Here is a 22,570-nt window from a genome sequence, read left to right as displayed (position 1 = left end):
GCTGCCTAGCTGCCTACCCTCCTGGTTCCAGATACCCAGTACCTCTGCTGGCTTCTGAGCACTTTCAGACTCATAGCTACACACAGATATAGAATATAAAAACATGATAAATCTTATAATAAGAACTTCAAAATAAAGGGAGGAAAGTAAATAGGTTTAATTCTGATGTTTGTATATTGATTTAGGACTTTAAATCTTCTCCCAAGGTGGAGCCATCCATTAACAATTAATTAAATCTTGCTTATCCTAGGACCCAGTTTTTCATGCATGGTTTTTTATGTTTGTTGTTGTTTTGTTTTCTGGTGCATGTGAGAGAAGGTATCAATAAAGGCTGGCCTCAAACTCATGATTCTAGTGCTTTTAGGCTCCTAAACTGTGAATTACAGATATGTGCCATACCTCACTGCATTAAACATGTTGGTAAAGACATTTATTTACTTTCGCCTTAGAAGATTTTTTTTTTACCAATCCTTTAAAGAAAGCTAAGAAAACTTTCTAATCAAAAAGTGAATTATAAGTAAAACACAAGACTATAAAATATGCTAGGTGTTAGGTCTGCTTAAATAAAGTGAGAGACGCTGCAATGAAAACAGACAAATACCTGCAGTTCATCTCTGCATTACTCTCTGTTAACAGGAGTGCATGAGTCTCTTTAATATATAATTTTTGGAATAGTAGTAAGAAAACAGATGAGAAAATCATCTGCCAAGTGATAAAAAACTGATGTAATATTTAACAACCTTCCTTCATGACCTTTTCAGATTAAAAAGTAAATAAACTTCCTTAAAAACTACTAATCTAATTACTAGCATGCAGGTCTGACTTAAAGAAAAAAAAAAGCCCCAATACTCTCCAAAAACTGTTCTGAGAACTACCTAACTGGCAACCTTTTTTTTTTTAAACTTCAAATTAAGACTTAAGGAAACAACAACATTTAAGAAAAAATTTAAAAGACAATTCTTTTATCTTTAGGCTTCAACTGTGCTCAGTGCTTTAAGTGCTCAGCACACTTAAAGTTAAGTCCCTCAGCAGCCCAGCTCTGACATAGCTGCACTACTGAACTTACACCAAAGCCTTTGTTTGCTAGGGGTAGAGATGCTGGGGACAGAACCTAGGGCCACGTTTGACACAGTTCTCCCTATGCAGTAACCCTGACTAGCCTTAAACTCACTAGCCCAAGCTGTCCTCAAACCCACGGCATGTTTTTTTGCTGTAGCTGAACCCTGAGTGCTAGGATTTCAGGTATATGCCACCACTTACACATTCACTTATCTGGTAGGATTTTGTCATATTAGCCTTTCAATATACTGTTCTTCATCTATACCCATTTTGTAAAATACAAATCACTTTTTGAAGGAATAAAACCAAGAGGAACTAGACTTTGGACTTCAAAATCCTTTACAAGGCAGGTCACAGAATTTTTAAAAAAAAGTTTACTCATATACAGATTGAGACAAATATGAGCAGACTCTGTTTTCTTTACTGCTCCAAAACATTCTGGTCGTATATCTTGACTCTTGGAATATGAATTAATTCCAGTTACCAAAACCATTAGGTCTTCAAACTAAATAGCATTTACAAAGATGATTATTACTACACATTCAAGGTACAACAAGGCAAAGACCTAGGGTAAAACAAAACTCAACCCAACCTGACTTTTCATCCTTCGTCCTTATGTTAGATCCCTACGGTGGCCAGAGCGCCTGCATTGTTTGTGCATCCTACATTACAAAACAAGTTTTTGGTGTGAGCAGTAAAGTCTGTCTTCTGAACTAAATTTCTTAAGAATCTTATATGGGGCTGGAGAGATGGCTCAGTGGTTAAGAGCACTGGCTGTTTGCTCTTCCAGAGGTCCTGAGTTCAAATACCAGCAACTACATGGTGGCTCACAACCATATGTAATGTGATCTGATGCCCTCTTCTGGTCTGAAGACAGCTACAGTGTACTCATATGAATAAAATAAAACTTATGTGAAACTATAGTAAAATATTTAAGAAAACAAAAGATTTTTATTTAATCACCTTAAATTATGAGAAAGATTTAAAGATTTTAAGTTAATGATCTGTTCTAGTAAATCTATATAAGCACCAGACATAGCTAGTTTCTAAGCTTTGAAACACTTTTTAATGAATAAATGAATAGCAAGCTTAAAAATAAAGAACACCATGTAAATTGTACACCAAATAAAAATGTTATCAGTTATAATACAGTATTTACGGGTAATGATTAACTGCTAGAGCCAAAGAATTTTGAATCCATTGAAAGGAGATAATAACATTCTAAAAATGACTCTGAAAAAGTTTAAAATCCTTTAAACCTTTTCCCTATATTACTTTTAATACTTAGGGATGAAACAGTGCTGTCAACATCAGTGAAAACTCCTAAATTTATAAAGACAACCAAACACTTGAATTAATGGGATCTGCTTGATACACTGAAATCTTATACAACAAGAAAAATAATAAAAGTTAGTTTTGCTCCTTAGGCCAACTACCAGTAGTATAGTTCAATCCAGCACAGTATTATGTATCGGCTTCCTTAAATATCTTCTTAGACCTAAAAAGTAATACAATAAATGGCTCTTATTTTAAATTCTCCTCAAACTGTGACTTTCTAAAAAGCAAATATAAAATAGTCAAAATATAACAGATTTCATGAATTACTTTGAAGCTATAACTCTTCCAAAGAACGAAAACTGCCAAGTTCTACACATGAAAGGGGTGTGCAACTTTCTATTAAAAAGAGGGAATGATACAGTCCAAGAGAACGTGGTCCTCACCTCTGAGCTGCCGTTTTGATGCCTGGCATCTGTACGTGAGCATGGTGGAAGCGTCTACCATGAACTACAGTTCCAGAACATAATGCTGTAGCTGGTGTATTTTCACTGCACAGTAAAAAGCAAAGAACAGTTTGAACAGGTAAAAATCGTATACACATTGACAAATTACCATTTAGACTCCAAATACACTAAATCTTACACTAAAATCATAATTAAAATAAAAGGTAAGTCCAATTAAGCATCTACAATTATCCACTAGGAGACTTCCTAATATCTTTCCAAGTATTTCCAAACTCTTCAAGAAATAAAGAATAAACTGGGATACTAGAGTAGAAATCCAAAGTTTAAAACTTTAATTTTGCTACTAACTTGAACGTTACCTGATGCTTATCGATCTTACTCAGCTATCTATATAGTAATAAAATAGAAAGAAAAGAGTGATTTTCAAGTCCATTTATGGGATGTTACTGATATTAATAGCTCGGACTGAGGATAAGAATGACTTGCTATCATAACCTCTAGGAAAGACTATTTTATCTGAAGAAGAGGAATAAAAGTCTTCTAAGAGAAAAGCCAGACCCTTGTTAGGTGCTAAGTGAAGTGTGAATATCTACCTCATGGGGCTTCAGACTTCTAAGACTGTGAGTGATTCTCTACTTACTTATGTTAAAGAAAATGCATGAGATGTCACACACTAAAATGCAAGGAAATGATTACAATTAAATCCTATTTCAGGAATAAAAGGGGACTGAAAAGATGGCTCAAGGAGTAAATGGTTGAGAACTTGAGTTCAGATCCCTAGAATCCTTGAAAAAGCAAGACTCAAAACTGCTTGTGGGCCATCACTGCCAAGGTAAGGACATACAGATCAAAGGGGTTCACTGGTTTTAAAAAAAAAAAAAAAAAAGCTCAAACAGCAAGCTAAAGGTTCAGTGAGAAAGAAACCATGTCTCAAAAAAACAAAAACAAACAAACAAACAAAAAAACAAGCTATAGACTAGGTGTGTTTGAGGGTATCTTTAACCAGCATTCACTGGTAATGCGCTCAGAAAATTTTTTAAAGATTCCTTGAATCTATGCAACCTTCTAACAAATGCAAAAGAAATGGGAATTTGACTACAAACGTAGTTTAGCTTCTAATGTTTCTCTATAGTGAAGCACCCACACATTAATCTTTTTATTTTTAAAGAATTTATTCAACTTTTCAATGTACCTCAGTTTCTTATTGTTGCTTAACATGTTAAGTCCAATTGGGTTGCCTTTCAACGTTTTAAAGCCGTCAGTCTTGTTCCGCCTCACATAAGTCTTCAAGATGAAATCACCAGAACTAGTAGCAACAATTTCAGATCTCCGATTTAACTGCAAGAAGATCCACAGATGTTAAAGTCAATATATACCATCATGTAATAATTTATCATCAACATCTCAAATTCATTAGTTTAAAAAACAAGTCAGTTATGACAGCACACAAGGTGGAGGCAGGAGGATCACAATCTCAAGGCCAGCCTAGGCTACACAATTAAAAAGCCATTGAGATGGCTAGTTAGACAAAGATACTTACCACCAACCCTAACAAATGGGAGTTCGGTCCCCAAGCCTTAGATAAAGAATTGACTGATTCAAGTTCTTCTCTGACTTACACTCGCAAGCATAAATGTAACCAAACAGTTTAAATGTAAATAGAGCAAAATGGCCTCTAATTTCAGCACTCTGGAGATTGGGGGGTAAAGTCAAGATGACTGCCACAAAGTTGAGAGCAGCCTGGTCTATACAGTGAGTTCCAGGCCACACCAGGCTATTATAGTGAAACTCTCTCAAAGAAAGAAAAAGAGGAATGGGAGGAGGGAAGAGAAGAAGGGACAGGGGGGCAGCACGGGGGAAAGAAGGGGGATGGAAGAGAAAACCGGTCACAGCTGCTAAAGACAGGAAGGTATGGCGAGAAGACAGCAGCGGAGCAGACCTGACGGAAATGGCTCAGCTTTTTCCTTCTGATGCTGAAAGTCGGTAGGAACAGGGACTATATTGTTTTTCTTTTCATATAACTCTCCAAAATACTTAGAAAATTAAGATTGATGGGTCTTGGGCTAGTTTTCTCTCTACAAAGCAAAACCAGATCAAAACAATTTAAAAAAACAAAAAACCCCTAAGATTTCCACTGTTTAACAGGATTGCTGCTATCAATAGAATGGTACCGCAAAATACTTGCTTTGCCTCAGAATCAAAGTTTCTGCATCAATACAAACTGAGATACTATCTGTGCCTTCATAGGTACAACATCAACATAAACACACTAACAAGAGCCTGGCAAGAGGTCTAGCATCTAACCAATCTGTCTTTGGTACATTCTCTGAACAAGAGACACTACAGTCCTCAGTTCTTTTCTTTTAATGGGTATGAGTGTTTGCCCAAAATACATTAGATGTACTGTGTGGGGCACTTATATCTGAGGCTAGAAGAGGCACTGGATCATGTGAGCCACTGTGTGGGTGCCAGGAACTGAACCCAGGTCCTCTGCAAAAGCGCAAGTGCTCTTAACAACTGCACAATCTCTCCAGTCCCAGTTTTTAGTTCTAAGTGATAATTACTTCAAAATTACATAAAAGACAGCCACACATCTATTTACCAATCTCATGCATGCAGTTCTCTTCTTCAAACCAGCATAGCCCAGCGGTTTTGTCACACACCTTTGATTCTCAGCACTCTAGAGCAAGAGGTGGGTAGATCTGAGTTTGAGGGCAGCCTGGTCTACAGAGTAAATCGCAGAGAAAGAAACCCTGTCTCGAAAATCCAAATAAACAACTAAACAAAACAAACCATCAAGGTCTTACTATGGAACCTAGTCTGGGCTACAGTGATAAATGTGGCCAAAGGAAAAGTACATGTATTTATTCTACAGAACTCACAGGCACACATAAACAGGCAAAGGTAACAACTGAGATATATAATGGAAGCATGACACTTTTTTTAAAAAAGGTGGATGCTTGCCTATTATGTTCAGAGCTCAGTGTTGGATGCCTGCCTTTTCAAGGCAAAACAACAAAACTCCCATATGTCTTTACTATAAAACCTGCATTTGAGGGCTACCTCTATGGATGATTTTGATATAATATCATGTTAGGAAAACTAGAAGCAGGAGATTTACACTGAAAATGATGGCAGAATTAGAGGCACTCACAGAGACATGTTCTTATAGATGAACACCTGGGAGACTGAATTTCAGGTTCTCAAGCACTTCACTACTTAGCTGTTTTACCAGACCCTCAACCGTGCTCCTGACTGAGCGATTGGCCCTTTTGATGGGATATGGTGGTACAAGTCTAAAGCTCTAGAACTGGAGAGAAAGAGGCAGGAGAATAGAGCGTTCAATGTCAGCATGGGTTACACAGCAATGCTCTGTCTTAAATGAGTAGTATCTTTTTGAGAAAGCATTTGGGGAACCATAATATACCAGCAACCTAACGCCATCATCAAAGCAAAAGTATCTAAGAAAAATTCTTCAGTTCTTTACTTGTGCTGCGATAGTTTGTGGGTTAGAACATTTCAGTCAGCAATAAAATAACCAGCACTTCTAGTTCCATTATGTTGTGGACTGCATATGCAATGTCCCCATAGGTTCCTATGCTTGGATTGAACACTTGGTCCTGGCTGGTGGTACTGTGTGGAAAGCTGTGGAACTCTAAGACACATAGGATTACTGAAGAAAATGTCCAAAGGTGAGTTCTGAGGTTTTATTATCTGTTCCCACTTCCTGTTCTTTATAAGCAGGTGAGACATGCTCACTGCTTGACTGCCAGGCTCGCCCACACTCCTGCCATCATGCCTTGCCCACTTTGACGGACTGTTTCCTGTCAGCAAATAGGCCCTTTCTTCCCTAATCCATTTTTTGTTAGGATATTAACGAATACAGTTAGGAACTATAATCTCAGAGAAAATATCATTTACTATATTGTCAAATCCCTTTTTTAAAAAAGGTTTTTCTCACTATGTTATACATAATATTTAGCTCCAGGAAAGGTAATTATTTCTTTTTTAAAAAAAGTTTTATTTGTTTTGATCTGTTTATTCGGCAGTGTATTTGGAGACAGGGTATCAGTGTAACCCTGGCTAGCTCCGAACTCCTGCCTCCCCATATACCTCTGACTCTGCCTCCATCGGGCATGCACCGTTCCTGGTTTCTATGGTGCCAAGGTTCAAACTTTTGGTTTCATGCATGCTAGGCAAGTACTTTACCAACTGACCTGCACCACGACTCCTATACATGAATTTAGATTTTCAGAACCTACATGAAAGCTGGACGGGCATGGTGGCCACTTGAAGCCCAGCATCTAGAAAGCAGAAATACCCAGGAAAGGGAATGAATGAAATCAGCAAACTCTGGGTTAAGCAAGAAATTCTGCCCCAATAATTAAAGATTAGTCAAAAGAAAAAAATTCAACTTTGGACCACAAGTACAAATGCATCCCCAACACACACACACACACACACACACACACACACACACACACACACACACACACACACACACACACACACGGGGGGTGGGGGGGACGGGCGGTGAGGCCTCATAGTTAAAACATTTTTTTTTTCACAAAAAAATCAAAACAATATTTTTGGCCCAAGTCAGTTTTCCAAGTAATACAAGCCACATACTACTGAGGAATGGAGGAAGATGTGGCTCAGTTTGTAGAGTGTGCACCTGGTGTGCACAAAGTCCTGGAGATTCCCAACTCTGGTCCTCACGTTTGTGGAGCAAAAACGTCTCACTGAGACATCTCCCACTCCCAGAGCTATTTCCTACGGTGTCCTATAGATGGCCTTCACAAATTCCAAGTGAAAGCAAGACTAGAAAACTGTGTACAGCATACTACCTTAAGAATGGCTCAAAGTTGAGCCAAAATAAATCCTTCTCCTTTATTAAGTTTATGTAGCTATTTTTTAATACCAATGGGAAGCCTACCAAAGACACTTTGTATAGAGATAAACAGCAACGACAAATCAGAACTATCTGTGTCTGAAGTCAATAAGGGGAACGGGGTTGGGTTGCTAGGGAGGCTTACAGTAAAAAAGTAAAAATCCTTTTCTTTACAAATGATGCAGCCTCAATTCTGTGGCCTTGAACTCACCATATAGACCAATCTGTCTTTGAACTTGTGGTAAGCCTCCTTCCATTGACTCTTAAGTGCCAGGATTACAAGGTACATATTACCATGCCCAGGCAAAATTTTTTTAAATAACTTTTTTTTGTATGTAATACTAAAGAAACAGTATTTTTGAAGCAACACTTGCCTTTTTTCCTTTTGAGGTTTCAGAATCCTCATCTTCTACAGTGAGTAGATTTGCCCCACTATACAGAAAATAAAGGAAGACAACTTAAGCAACAGTTGCAGTTCAAACAAATATATCTGCTTTATCTTCCCTGCTCATCTATCTGGGGGAATTAGCAAACTTTGCTGCAAAGGCTCAGGCAGGCATTTTACGTTCCCATGTAGTAACGATATGTTTGTCCTCTGTAACGTCCTTGCCACAACAGCATGAAAATAAACACAACATTATACAGCTGGCTGCTTTCCAACACAATCATGAACAAATCTAGGAAATGGGCAAAAAAGCTATTCTGCTGATGCCACCTTAAATGAGCATATGCTCTTGTTTGCCAGGCTACAGATCCCATAGTCATGCTCCATATTTCCTTTTCTGGGAATTGCCATGGACAGCCGAAGAGAGAAGTCATAGAAGCAGAGCGCCATCACGGAAAGGGAAGTTAGCTAAGGGAAACTGAGCACGCTGCTGCTGCTGCACAGTGACGATCACAGCACCGCCCTTGCAGACACCAACCCTGCTAATACTACAATAACAGCTCACTGGCCAGTGATCAGAAACTGAAACCCCTGAGCAACATAATTAATTGAAAAATGGAGTCTGTACATGAGACAAACTTAATAGATCATTTAAAGAATAGTCATAGTAAATCTTCCAGAACAGAAATCAAACTCATATTTTAAATAATTCTGCTATATACAAGTTATTTGTAGTAAATGTCAAGCTATTTTTAATAAAATGTAATATTATTTCATTATGCTACTATACACCAATATTGTTAACATAAAAATTATTATAAAATTGTATTAAAATATATGAAAGGTAAAATATCTGTCATAATTTTTTATTTAGGGCCATTTTTCAAAACTATATAAATACTAAATTTAAAAATAATTTTTAAAAAGGATAAGGTGACCATAAAGTACTAATCTTATTGAAATAAATTTATGAGTTCAAACTTTTCTTCCAGATAAAATTTCTTAAAATAGTGAATGCAAAATACCTCAAATATTTAGCCAACATACTTGAATGATAAATTGTATAAAAATTTCTTTCTAAAAAGCTGGGTGAGGTAAGGTAAATCTATAATTCTAACACTAAAAAGGCTCTGGAGGTTAGCTACAAATTCAAGGACACTCTGAGTTATACAGTAAGTTCTAGGCTAGTGTGGGCTACAGAGTAAAACCCTCTTCCAAAAAACTAGGAAAACAAAGTTCCTAAAAATATATTTATAGGTGTGGTGGCTCATGCCTTTAATCCTTGCAATTGGCAGGCAGAAGTAGACAGATCCCTGTGAGTTTGAGGCCAGCCTGGTCTGCAGTTCTAAGACATCCAGGGTTGTTATATTGAGAAACCCTGATTTGAGAAGCCAAAACATAAAATCAGTAAAAGTATATTTATTGCCCTGCCAAAACTTTATATATTTTCATGTATCTGAGGCTGTTTCTTTTGGACAGTAGAAAAAAAGTGAGTAAGCTAAGAGCTTAAAAACAGTATTGAATTTGCAACATGATTATCATATTGTAGGAAAGTACTATTCTAACTCTTATTACAAGCAATGAAAAAGCACTTTCCTAGTTAAGGCCCTGGATTAGGCCCATAGTATTTCCAAATACAACAAAACCACTGCTGTGTTGTAAAATTTTACACTGGATCGATTCTAGCACATGAACTGAGTATGACCTGCTTCTATTTCATCTGGACAACACCTACTCATACTGTTTAGACTGGTGTCCCTTTTCCTGGTGGAGATCTGATCCAAGGTCAAACTGGTGATCAGGGGTCACAAATAGAAAACAAAAAAAAAAATAAAATAAAAAACTTAATCTTTCATTTAAAATTCAAAGGCTTGACAACTTGTGGCTTTTCAAATTGTTTCCAGAAAAGGTTGCCTTTTAAAAAGTGAAAGAGGTTTACCTTAGTTTGAAAACTTGACTAGCTATTTTTCAATCATTAGAAAACATGTATTATATACATACATTTTCAAGACTGAGAAATAAACAAAATTATTTACCAATAAAATACTGTTTTCTCTTTTCTTACTGTAAAAAATACCATAATATTTAAAATTTTTCACAAAATATAAATTGATTTTCTAATGAAAAGTTCCGTTTGTATGAAATATTGGAGGAAGATATCCTTACTCTTTATCTGCATCTCCTTCACTTTCTTCTTCATGATCAAAGCTCCAATTATTTTTAAAGCCTCCATCCCTCTTAGATTCTGATCTAGCCAAAGCTGAAATAAAACAAACTGAAATAAGTATTCATTAACGTAACTAAATGTAAGAAATGTGAGCATATCCAAAACTCTGTTCTATATTGTTTTAATATTGATCCTTTTCTATTTTTAAAAACTATTTCTTGAAGCATCTTACTTCCTTCAAGAGAAAAAGAAAAAATTAAAAGTCGGTTTGCACCCGTGCACAGGTGCAATAAAATGGTGGAGAGGCATACGTGTATATACAAACTATGATTTTAGGAATTATTCCCTCTAATTTAGTGTTTGCCTTCCCATGAGAACTACATTGGGACCACTAATACTTGTTAGATTCAACAACCTCTGCCTTTTAACAGAATAAAAACAAAGACCTTGTGTGTTATCAAGTTAGTTAATTTGATAACCAGAAAACTTTAGATCAGGACACCAAAGATGGTCATTAGGAAATACAGGGGGAAGGGAAAATGAACGAAGCTGCAAGACAAAAGTCTAATTTCATAGTTTAGGCTAAGATTACGTTCAGGGTCTTAGTGTTATAAGAGGTCAGACTGACCCCAAAGGGCAGGAGAAAGAAAGTACAAGTATTTTTCAGAAGGTAACAGGGATAACTGATAACTTACCCTTGAATCTAAACTTGTTGGTTAAGTGCAAAGGACAAAGGGTACCTAGCTACAAGTCTGATGGGGAAGCGGAGGCTAAGTGATAGTCTGTTTGCACCATGCTACAGATACTGGCTTCAATCTCCAGCACCATTGAAAACAAACAGACAAAATAAAAAAATAAAGCATATCTTCCAGCTGTATCCAGCCACTGGCTGTAGTCCAGGATAGCCATGAATGCAGCTCAAAATTGTAAACTTACTTAAAACATTAAGATTTTTTTTAAAGATTTATTTATTGCATATATAGGGTTCTGCCAGCATGTACACCTGCAGGACAGAAGAGGACACCAGATCCCATTACAGATGGTTGTGAGCCACCATGTGGTTGCTGGGAATTGAAGTCAGGACCTCTGGAAGAACAGTCAGTGCTCTTAACCACTGAGCCATCTCTCTAGCCTGAGATTATTTTTTGTTTAAAAAAAAAAAAAGTAACCCAATTTCATGGTTCTAAGGATGATCTCTATAGGTGATAATTTCATCCCCTTTTAAAGACAAAGGGCTAGGACCCATCTAAATGTTTGGGGTCTGTCTAACATTTAGATTTTCCCCCCTTTCAACTAAAGGATAAATTATCATGGTTTAAATAAAAGGCAGGCAACATGTTAGTCTTGGCATCTTCCCAGAGAAGAAAAATGGAGACAAGAAGAGCGTAAAGCTATGTTGTTTGAGTTAAGTCAACATGTAGGTCAGCCACATGACAGAAAAACAGCTAAGTAGCAAGGAGGCAGGCTTCAAAGAAACAGTAAGAAAGTATAAAGTCCCAGAAAGACCATACTTAGCTCTGGCCAGCATCCAAAAGACAGAAAAGAAAAAGTTACACTTTCCTAGTCAAGACTCAAAAAGGCAAGCCCAGCTGGATCTCCTGAAGGACTGTGGGGACTGTCCCAAACTCAGATTTTTAAAATCGCACCCCCAAGGAACTTAGGGAGACACAGTGCAGACTCTATAGCAATGAGATCAATCCTATAAACGGCCCAGGGAAGTTGTTTTACCCTTTCATAAGGATAGTCACAGTTACTATCTGTGAGAAAGCAGAATGCTTCCAGATATTGATTCTGAGTACTCTGACTTTCCAGCCTCTAGCACTGAGAGTTGAGTACAGTCCCACGTTCCAGTCACCCCAGCACTTGGGACTCACAGAAAAATAACCAGTTTATGACTAGTCTGGGTTACAGAGAGTTCTGAGCCAGCCTTAGCTACATAGTAAAACCCTCCAACCCCCAAAAGTAAACAAAGACAAATTATGTAATACCTGAGACTTTGTAACAGCACCCCAAACAGACTAAGCAGAGCAGTCCTAATCACAAACCCCCAATTCCTAAGAATTGGAGCAAATTTTTCATGATCTAAGGGATACAGGAGTCCTTAATTAAAAGGGCTTCCTTCTTAGTCTCAGGTACCTGTGTTGACAAAGGCCATCAGTGTTAGAAAGCTCTACAATCAGACACCAACAGTATGGGCCTTCTTTAGAAGTTAGCCTGTGGCAAAGTTGACTACCTTATTGTGTGAGCACTAGTTTTAGTTGTTAACTGAACAGAGTCTAGACTATTGTGGGAAAACAGTTTCAATAAGAGATTATCTAGGTTAGCTAGCCTATGGGAATGTCTAGGGAGAATGTCTTGATTTTGCTAACTGAGGTGGAAGGACCCACCCACTCTAGAGGACACCATTTTCTGATTTGGGGTCCTGTACTATGTAAGAATGAAAAAAATAAACTGAGCACAAGCACGATTCACTGTTTTCTCTCTGCTCTTAACTGGATGTGACTAGGTGCTTCAAATTGCTGCTAGCCCTGACATCCAGACAATGGTGGACTAATTTTGTGAGCTAAATTAAACCCTTTTCTCTCCTAAACTGCTTCTGTCATGGTATTTTGTAACAACAAATCAAACTAAAACTGGGACACTTAGCAAGTAGAGAAGAAAGATATACCTGGAGCACCAAGGCTAAAAGTCAAACTAACTTAGCAGGCCATTCAAAAGATCCTGGCCGTCACAGACCTTTGTTTCGTACAGTTTCATGAATGATTTCCCAAAGGCAGCAGGGCAGCACTGTTGAGAATGTCAGTCAAGACTTCAACAATAAATGCTCAAGTTTTTAAAACACCAGAGGTTAGAGAGAAGGCTCAGTTGTTAAAAGTACTTACTGAACAATCATAAGCAACAGAATTTAGATCCCTGTAACCCCAAACTTCTAAGTGGGCAGAAGTAGGACCACTGTGGCTTGGTTCCTTCTAAAATAGCTGAGAAAATGCAAACCCCGGTTCAGGCAAAGACCTAGTGAACAGTGATATAACCTCCAACAACTTTTTCAGATCTAATGCACACACAGGAGCCATATACGGGCACAATACACACACAAATATGTAAGTTAGGAAAAATTAAAAACACAAAACTACAGAACTGATTATATATAACCTATCAAATAAAGAACACATTTTTCTTAGAAAAATTTTAAAATCATGTTATGAACATACCGAGAATTTCTTCAGAATAGGCTAGATTTGTTAATTCACACCTCCCCCAGCCCAAATTTAAAGAGAAGAAAAGCAAAATGAACAAAAAAACAAAGCAAGCAAACAAACAAACAAACAAAAAACCCCAAAACCAATAACAGGCAGCGGAGACACCTCCAGCGCCAAAGGCTATACCATCAATTGTGACATCTTAATCACAGTGTATAAGCACCCTCTCAGACACCAGAACAGGAAACGCTCCTCAGTTCTCTGCTGTTCTTCCCTAAAACTCCTAATGCCGATTTAGTCAACAAGAACAATCAGAAAAGCCCCCAAAGGAGACATTCAATACAATACCTACTCAGAACACCTTCAAAAAGAGATTAAGAAACTGTCAGAGACTTGAGTAAGTAGACTCGGTAATACAGGCTAAGGCTGTGAATTTGAGGCCTTCCAGGTCTATAGTCTATGCAGCAAGACCTGGAGAGTGGGTCAGTTTCTGTGTCTTTCCTCCGCGTATCTCCCTCCTTGTCAGTTTGGCAAGGAAAGGAAGGAAAGGAATATGTGTGCAAGTTTAAATCTGGAGCCAGTACTGAGAACGGACAGGTGGCTGTGAGTGTAACGAAACCTTTTGCTCTGCATGAGACAACAGGAAAGGCCCTGAGTGCAAGATCTTAGCCTCCACACTGAAATCTCAAACTTATCCTATAGCCTGAACTCAAGAGCACAGTTCAAAGGATGCCTACACCTAGGGGAAGTGCTCTGCTAGAATCAGCCTGGAGAGCACAGAGGCTGACATAACTCAAAGGGGCCAGAGGCCATCTGAAGCTGGCAACAGAACTTGGCATTGTTCATGTTCTGTTCATGTGGTAGTGGTTTTTTTTCAGGCAGGTTTTCAAAGACGAAAGACTGAGTGGGTCATGGAGTCTACCTCCATGGTTCCAGAGCTACAAAAGCCACACAATGTAAGGAAGGCTCAGAGACCAGGCCCCTGTGTAAAGTTGTAAAAGTCATGCTTAGGTTGCAATGGAGACTCAAGCATATTGCAGATGCCAGGACCATCAACATCCACCAACCAAAAGCTGCAGAGCTGGCTCAAGAGAGGTTATGTCTGCTGTAGGTAGCAGATAGAGAGAGATGGGGCTATTTAGAACCCAACTGATTCTACCACTAGTTATAGAAACAGGACATGTAACTGCAGGATTTGGTGTTTGTCCTGCTGGATTTCAGTCTTGCTCTGAACTGACTTTTCCTTAGTATACACCCACCTCTTCGTTTTGGAATGGAAATGTTTATTTTGTACCATTGTATATTGGAAGTATGTAACTTAAAATCAAAACTCATGTGGTTGGTTGCCTGAGTATCAGGAGAGACTTAATATTTACAGTTTTCTTTGGTATTGGGAACTGTTAATGACTATGTGGGTGTTACACTGTACATCATGAGAGCCATAAGCCTATGGAAGCCAGGGGTAAACTTTTATGATTTAAATGAAAATGTCTCCCATAGGTTCATAAGTTTAAATGCTTGATTCCTAGCTCTTTGAAACTGTTTGGAAAGGTTAAAGAGTCATTACAGGATAGAATATTGCTGAAGGAAGTGGGTCACTTGGGCAGGACTTGAGGTTATATAGCTAAGCCCCAATTCCTGCTGACTCACTGCTTCCTAAACATGATGAAATCTCCCAGACTGTAGACAGAATAAACCTTCTTTAAGTGATTCTCCCCCCCCCCACCCCCGTCTTTCTTTGACAGGGTTTCATTGTAGCCTATGCTACTTTACACTTTCTAGGTAGCCGTGAACTGCCTTGAGCTTTTCTGATCGTACCATCTCCACCTCCAGAGTGCTGGACTCACAGAAATGCATCAATGTGTACAGCTTATGTGGTGCTAAGGATGTAATTCAACGCTTCATGCATGTGAGGCAGAAACTTAAAATCCTCACAAGTCCCTGAGTACTTACATGTCAACATACTGTTAAAAATAACACTGATATCAGTGGAAACGTTTAGCCACTGTACTTCACTGAAATTCGGGTTAGAAAAAGAAAGGTTAAGGAAAGATTTCCATTAAATAGCAAAATTGTTTAAGAAATTAAACAAAGTTTCTTCCAGTAGTGAGAGTCAAACCTAGGCCTTAGTACATGCTAGGCAAGTACTCTACCACTAAGCTATCCTTTCAGCTCAATTACATACATTTTCTTCTTCTATATTCTCCACAATAACAAGGATGTAAGAGATAATAGTGGATAAAAGATGCAACAAAAACTAGCAAAGGGGACTGCAGAGATTGTTCAATAGTTAAAGAATACTTGTTGAGTATTCTACATAATACTTCTAGAGGAATTGAGTTTGGTTCCCAGCACTCACATCAACTGACTTATAACCACCAGTAACTTCAGGGGACCCAACTTCTTGCCTCTGACTAAACAACCCTATCACAATTACACACACACACACACACACACACACACACACACACACACTTAAAATTTTTATAGAAGCAAAAGATGAAATTGTAATGATAGGCAGTGTGGTGGTTTGAATATGCTTGGCCCATGGGAAGTGTCACTATTAGGAGGTGTGGCCTTGTTAGAGGAAGTCTGTCACTATGGAGGTAACATAGTTTTGCCCAGGACAGAAGCAAGAGCCTCCTGTCTACCTTCTGATCAAGATTAGAACACTCAGCTCCTCTAGCACCATGTCTGCCTGGATGCCGCCATGCTTTCTCTTGTGAAGATAATGGACTAAACCACTGAAACTGTAAGCAAGCCTTAATTAAAAGTTGTCCATTAGAAAAATTGCCTTGGTCATGGTGTCTCTTCACAGCAACTGAAACCCTAAGACAGGTAGGAACTAATTTGGCTGAATCTGAAAGAGGGCAAAGGAGGTATGTGGAATGGCTTGGAGGTGATTATATTAGAATCTCAAAAAAAAAATTATTAAAGCTGTTAATGGGACACATTCCATCTAAAAAGTTCAGCCAGAGGTTACTCTCTAGAATACAGACTCCATCACAGACATACAAAGTACAGGTAGAACGGCTGGAGAATGGCGTGGCGATTAAGTGCAGGTTTGATTCCCAAAACCCACATGCTCACAAGCACCTAACTGTAGAGGACACAATCCCTGGCTTCCACTCATGTGCCCATACCTCACCACCACAGACAGACAGACAAAGGCAGATACACACACACAATAAAAAACAAATGAATCTTAAGAACACAGTTTATTTTCATTAGTTTCCTGTTGCTGTGATAAACATCACCAAAAGCAACTTGGGGAAAGAAATAGTTTATTTTGGCTTACAGGTTCTAGTCCATAACTGAAAGTATAGTTAAGCATAATGGAAAACGGTTCCCATTGGAGACAGAGACATTCTGCAGGTTTAGAAGTCATGGGAAAGGAAAGGAGGCAAGCTCAGTGAACCTGACAACCTCAGCTCAATCTCCAGAACCCACACGCTAAGGACAGACTTGTCCTCTGACCTAAACATTTAGAAAATAGAAGCAGTCTTTCATCACCATGTGTTTAAACCTAGATGTGTTGAACACTGTCACACCCTAGACATAGTGCGCCCTAATGCTTGCTGAAAGTTCTAAAAGAAAGGGAAGGCAGAAATGTTATTTCAAGAGACTGGTAAAATGGCTGGGTAATATATGCAGCAAAAGCATGAAAACCAGAGCTCAGATGTATCTCTGGTATAAAATGCCAGGTAGAGGCCGGGACGCAGCTCAGTTGATAGAGTGCTCAGTCAGCATGGAGGAAGCGCTGGGTTTGAGCACTAACACTATATAAACTAGGCATGGTGGGCACACCATTAATCACAATGCAAAGCTAGAGGCAGGAAGATCAAAAGTTCAAGGTCATCTCCCACAGGGAGTTTAAGGCAAACACAAATGGGAGATCAGAAAGTACCAGAAAATTGTTTGAAGGCCAGTCTGGTCTCCAGAGCTAGTTTCAGGACAGCCAGAACTATGAAGAGAACCAAAAATGAAAAAAAAAAAAAAAAAAAGGCATTCGTTCCAAGCACACACATTCTTCAAGACAGAATACATTATGGGAGATAAAATATGTCTCAAGAATTTTTAATTGAAATTATGTAAAGGATGTTCTGCAGCTACAAATCAATTAAATTAGAAATCGGTAATGCCGTGTAACTGCACATGCTTGTATGCTCATCATTGGTAGAAAGGAACAGTAGTATCCTGGAAGGGATTTGCTAAATCATCTATTCTAAGCTGAACTACAAGCTCCAAGTTCAGTGAGTAATTCTGTATTTAAAAAAAAAAAAAAAAAATTGGAATTTTCCCCCACTGCTGAGACTCAGGTGTGTCCAAGATTCAGCTTCCTCAGTATGATCCAGGAAGGCACTGCCACTAGAGCTTAACAAGACATTAGTACTACTTTACAAGAGATTATGGAGACCTCCCTCTTCCATGATGGCTTAGCATGTGGAATTCATGAAGTTGCCAAGGTCTTGGACAAGCCCCAAGCCTAGGTCTGAGTGCTGGCATCCAAGTGTGGTAAACCTATGTATGTCAAGTTGGTGGGAGCACTTTGTGCTGAGAATAAAAACAGCCTAATTAAGGTTGATGACAAGAAATGGGTATTGGTTGGATGTAGTTGTGTAATGGTTAAGGATGACAGCAAAGAATCCCAGGCTAAAGATAGCAAAGTGTACTTTAAATGCAAGAAATGAACAATTGAAATAATTTGGCTCATTAAAATAGATAAACAAATGGAGGGCTGGGAGAGATGGCTCAGTAGGTAAAGCACTTCCTGGGTCAGCATGAGAAACTGTTCTAATTTCCAGCACCACAAAAAGCCAGTGCTGCTGTACTGTCCCAGCTCTTCTTTGGAAGGCAGGCAAGCAGGGAGGATAGTTCACAGACAGGCAGGACATTTCCCAGAACTCACAGGTCAGCTACCATGGTCTATGCTGTGGAAACCAGAGACCTCGTCTCAAACAAGGTATAAGCCATGGACAGATACCTGAAGTTGTCCCTCACCTCTACATGTACACTGTGGCAATTATGTGCCTATATATGCACACATAAACACAAGCATATACATGCATCACACAAAGGGGTGGGGGTACAGACATTTAAGGGACTGGAGAGATGGCTCAGCAGTTAAGAAAGCTTGTTCTTGCAAGAGGACCTGGGTTCTGTTCCCAATAACCACAGAGCATCTAATAACCTTCAATAACTATTCTAGAGGACCCACCATATCTTCTGACTTCTACAGGCTCTTGTGTGAATATGGTACACATACATACTAAGGCACATACACATAAAATAAACATTTTTAAAATAAAACTTTTAAAATAAGACTTTCAAAAGCGTGTAGTGATAGAAGATGCTTTGATCTCGTTTTCACATACACAATGAACTAAAATTATATCACTGTCTGAAACATGGTCTGGTATAGAGTGTAGTGTTTGAAGTATCAAATACATAAATGACAAAGGTCTTCTCTCTCTCTCTCTCTCTCTCTCTCTCTCTCTCTCTCTCTCTCTCTCTCTAAACACCCAAAGTGTACTGGGTCAATAATATGCATTGTTTTGAAGACTGATGTGAACACAATTTATTTTCCAAAGTGGTTGCATTACCTCAATACATTTTTTTTCTTCACGTATTTTAAATTCAGGTTTAGACAAGAACTTGAAGCAGTTTTTGTTTTGTTTTGTTTTTTTCCAAGAATTTGTGGTGCTACAGCACCAAATAGAATACCTCACCAGCAGGCTGTCTGGCAATCGTGTGTGTGTGTGTGTGTGTGTGTGTGTGTGCGCGCGCGCGCACGCGCGCATGCACACACACACACTCTTTCTCTCTTTCACACTCACACACACACACACACACATATATACACAACACATTAAATGGGAGAAAGTAATGGAAAAAGCAATTCAGATGGCAGAAAAAAAGAAGAAAGCAAACTAGATTTAAGTGTGATACATAAACAAAAGGGAGAGACTTGTTAGGAGGATATCACAGATGAGAGAGACTATCAAACAGGGCAGCAGAACAAGCAAGCTATAGATGCCAAACACAGCAATCATTTCCCAGCTGGCTCCCACCCTCTGAAGCTGTCTCCACCTGCGAGTCAGGGGTCTTTATGGAGGCACACTTGATGATGTCATGGTCAGCTTCAGCTGCACTCTTCCTGGTGGCAAGGTTTTCATCCCCTGAAACATCCATGTTGCTTTCATTTTTACTGTCTCTGGGGAAAGCAGTTTCTCCACCACTCCTTTCCCTATTCACACTTTAAAGGACTCTGACAGATAACATTCTTATTGTAAATACTCCTTTGTTATACCTGACAGCCATAATTTTATGCGTGATTATGACTAGTCTCCTTACTAGGAGATAGGGAAAAACTACAAGCTTCTGTGTGGTAACTAAACGAAGCAATTGTTATTCTTGAACACGCACTGAATGGACAGAGAACCTGCCTAAATTGTCACAAGTGAAAAGGGGCTGCTTGATGTCAGTATATGAACAGATGTAAAAGAAACAGTCAACAATGGAAAAAATTCAACACAAGGACAATACAGAGAATCCAATAAATAGTAACCGTTCTCCTCACAAAGTCACAAAAGCAGACAACTAGAACTCCCCTTACTCGTTAACAGATTCTACAGCAAAAATATCAAACATTCACTTGAGACTTGGGACCCAATAGAGCATTATTTCCCTTCACAGTCTACTCAGGATCAATAAATGGCATTAGTTCAACTGCAAAAAGTAAACTTGGAGTTTTCCCTTACTTTCATCTTAATTGGGCACTGTATGAATAAATCTTACAAAGGATACCAAACTACCTTCAGCCTACTGACTCTCCTTTTCCAACTTCCAAGTCCAGTCCTTACTTCTGTCAAGACTGCAAGTGTTTTGTTTCGAATTCATCTCCCTTTAATTCTTGCATTTTCGTTAACTTACTGCAGACAAGACAGCCAAAGTTACCTTTAAAGTCTCAAGTATTATGTATCCCATAGGGATGACCTTGAGCTTTTGGCTCTCCTGCATCCACCTCGGAGTGCTGAGATCATAAACATTCACCAACCTGCGTTTTTATTCCATACTGAGGACCAAACCCAAGGCTCTGCGCAGCCTGGGCAAGCACTCTACTTATGAGCAAGTAAGAGCTTCTGTGGCTCTCGGCCTTGCCTGCTTTAAACCAGGAAACCACACACCACCTCCAAACACTGATGCACCTCAGGATCAAGGTGTTTCGCAGCAGTTCTTAAGGACACCTTTCTTGTCTTTTTCATTTCTTTGTTTGTTTGTTTGTTTTGTTTTTCCAGACAAGGTTTCTCTGTATAGCCCTGACTGTCCTGAGTGCTGGGATTAAAGGTGTGTGTCACACTTCTCTTAACTTGAAAAGCATAAAATAATGTTCCCATGGTTGCTCTCTATGCTTCCTCTACAACCTTTTCACAGTCATGGCCTAGTTTATTCATGAACAGCAAGTTTCTTTCAGGCATGAGAATATGATAGTAAAACCACCAGCATTCGGATTGCTTTCACAGAGCTTTCATTTTCATAGGGCTGAAAAGCACAAAGGAGTCATTTGATAAATTATAAGAAAAACACACCTGTATTCCATGTTCTTGTGTGCAGATTCATGAGCACAGGTGGCACCAGGGCATTATAAACAGTTGTCAAGTTTGACTACACCTCAGTAAACTAACAGAAGTTCTGAAAACTATGGATAAGAAGACTGCTCTAAATGCATTGAGGTTTTTTTCTTTTTTAACTTGTTAACAGGGCCTTCCATGAAGGCAGTGACTTTGAATATTAAATTCCCTATTTTATTCCAACCAAGCAGACTAGACTACTAAAAATATTTGATGAGTCAAGAAAAAAACCCATTTTTATCTTTTTTTTTCCCAAAATTACCAGAGAAAAACCAAACTGTAATATAAGGATCTTTAAAAAGTAAACCAAGGGGCTGAAGAGACTGGCTCACAGGTTAAGACCACTTCCTGCTCTTGCAGAGGACCCAGGTTCAGGGCCCTGTTCCTACACAGCAGCTCATAACCAGTTCCAAGCACCCTCTTTTGACTTTGTGATCACCAGGCTTGTATATGTTGCACATACATGCAGGCAAAGATTCAAAATGAACAAAAATAAATAAATGACCATTTTTTAAAAGTTCTTAAAAATAGTAAATTCTAAAGCCCTCATATATGTAATCCTAGTCCTTGAGAAGCTGAGGCAGGATTTCTAGAAGTTCAAGGCTGCCCTGGTCTCCATAATGTGATCCTGTCTCAATTTTTTGGTAATTATTGAATGAGACAAGGAGAAACTCAAACTTTCACATCAGTACATTTACAATCCAGTAAGTTAGAATGTCCAGCAATGGACATCAGACCAATTCTCTTAGTGATAGCTTTGTGCTTTTATTATCCTGTCTTTATCCACTTGGAATTTAAAGTGAATTAGAAGCCTACAAGTATAATCATCTGCCTGGTGACTCTGAACAACAGAAAGCCATCTGGTGAATTTCCAAATTCCAAACAAAAACAGGCACAGCACTGGCTACCTGCAGGAAGCAGTACTCCTCTCTCCGCCTGTTGGCAGGGGTTGCCTACCATGGTCAGATTAGCGTGGAGGTAATAGGAAATGAAGTCAGGAAAGCACACCAGCTTTCCTTATTATGGAGGAAAACCAGAGAAAGCTTCCATCGCTTCTGACAATAAGTCTGGCCTGCAGAGTAAAGAAAGCTGCTTTCCACTTCCCTACTCTCAAGTACAAAGAATAAAGAAAATTACTTTTCCTCTTCTCATAGGAATAAACAACCTTCCTGTTACCACTAAGAGTCGTTCTTAATTTTAAACTACGTTTTCTTAATTCTGTAATATTTCTAAATCGTATCTTAAAGCTTGGCCTAGATATATTTCATCTAGGAAAAAAAAAAACCCCTGCAAATGACCCCAAAGAGTAATTATTCTTAACAATTACTGAATGCAGGCTTATTTTCCTAAACGTATATATAAATTCGATTGCCAGAAAAATGTAAAGTCGTACGTTCCCGGTCCACACTGCACCTAAAAGTACCTGTATTGTGGAGGTCCCAACACAGCCATAGGCAATGTCGTTACCCATTTACCAGCACCCCAAACAAAAACA

The 22,570-nt window shown here is 38.7% G+C and overlaps 1 protein-coding gene across 5 annotated transcripts in view; it reads right to left on the bottom strand.

The window, feature by feature from the left end:
* The window catches only part of SENP6 (SUMO specific peptidase 6), an 80,580-nt gene that overhangs the window by 56,792 nt on the left and 1,218 nt on the right, over window positions 1–22,570 (bottom strand). For 3 of the 5 annotated variants that reach the window (XM_080934123.1, XM_080934125.1, XM_080934124.1), the window contains exons 2-5: window positions 10,244–10,337; window positions 8,067–8,124; window positions 3,994–4,139; window positions 2,781–2,885 (exon numbers count right to left, since the gene is read on the bottom strand). In XM_080934123.1, the coding sequence (XP_080790249.1) occupies window positions 2,781–2,885; window positions 3,994–4,139; window positions 8,067–8,124; window positions 10,244–10,337 (403 nt within the window). The remainder of the gene's footprint in view (window positions 1–2,780; window positions 2,886–3,993; window positions 4,140–8,066; window positions 8,125–10,243; window positions 10,338–22,570) is intronic. The other 2 variants (XM_080934126.1, XM_080934127.1) reach the window with 2 other exon arrangements.

The sequence above is a fragment of the Micromys minutus genome (assembly GCF_963924665.1).
Source record: "Micromys minutus genome assembly, chromosome: 21".
In the NCBI taxonomy this organism is placed as follows: Eukaryota; Metazoa; Chordata; class Mammalia; order Rodentia; family Muridae; genus Micromys; species Micromys minutus.
The sequence above is the reverse complement of the archived record's forward strand: the minus strand, read 5'-3'. Positions and strand labels throughout refer to the sequence as shown.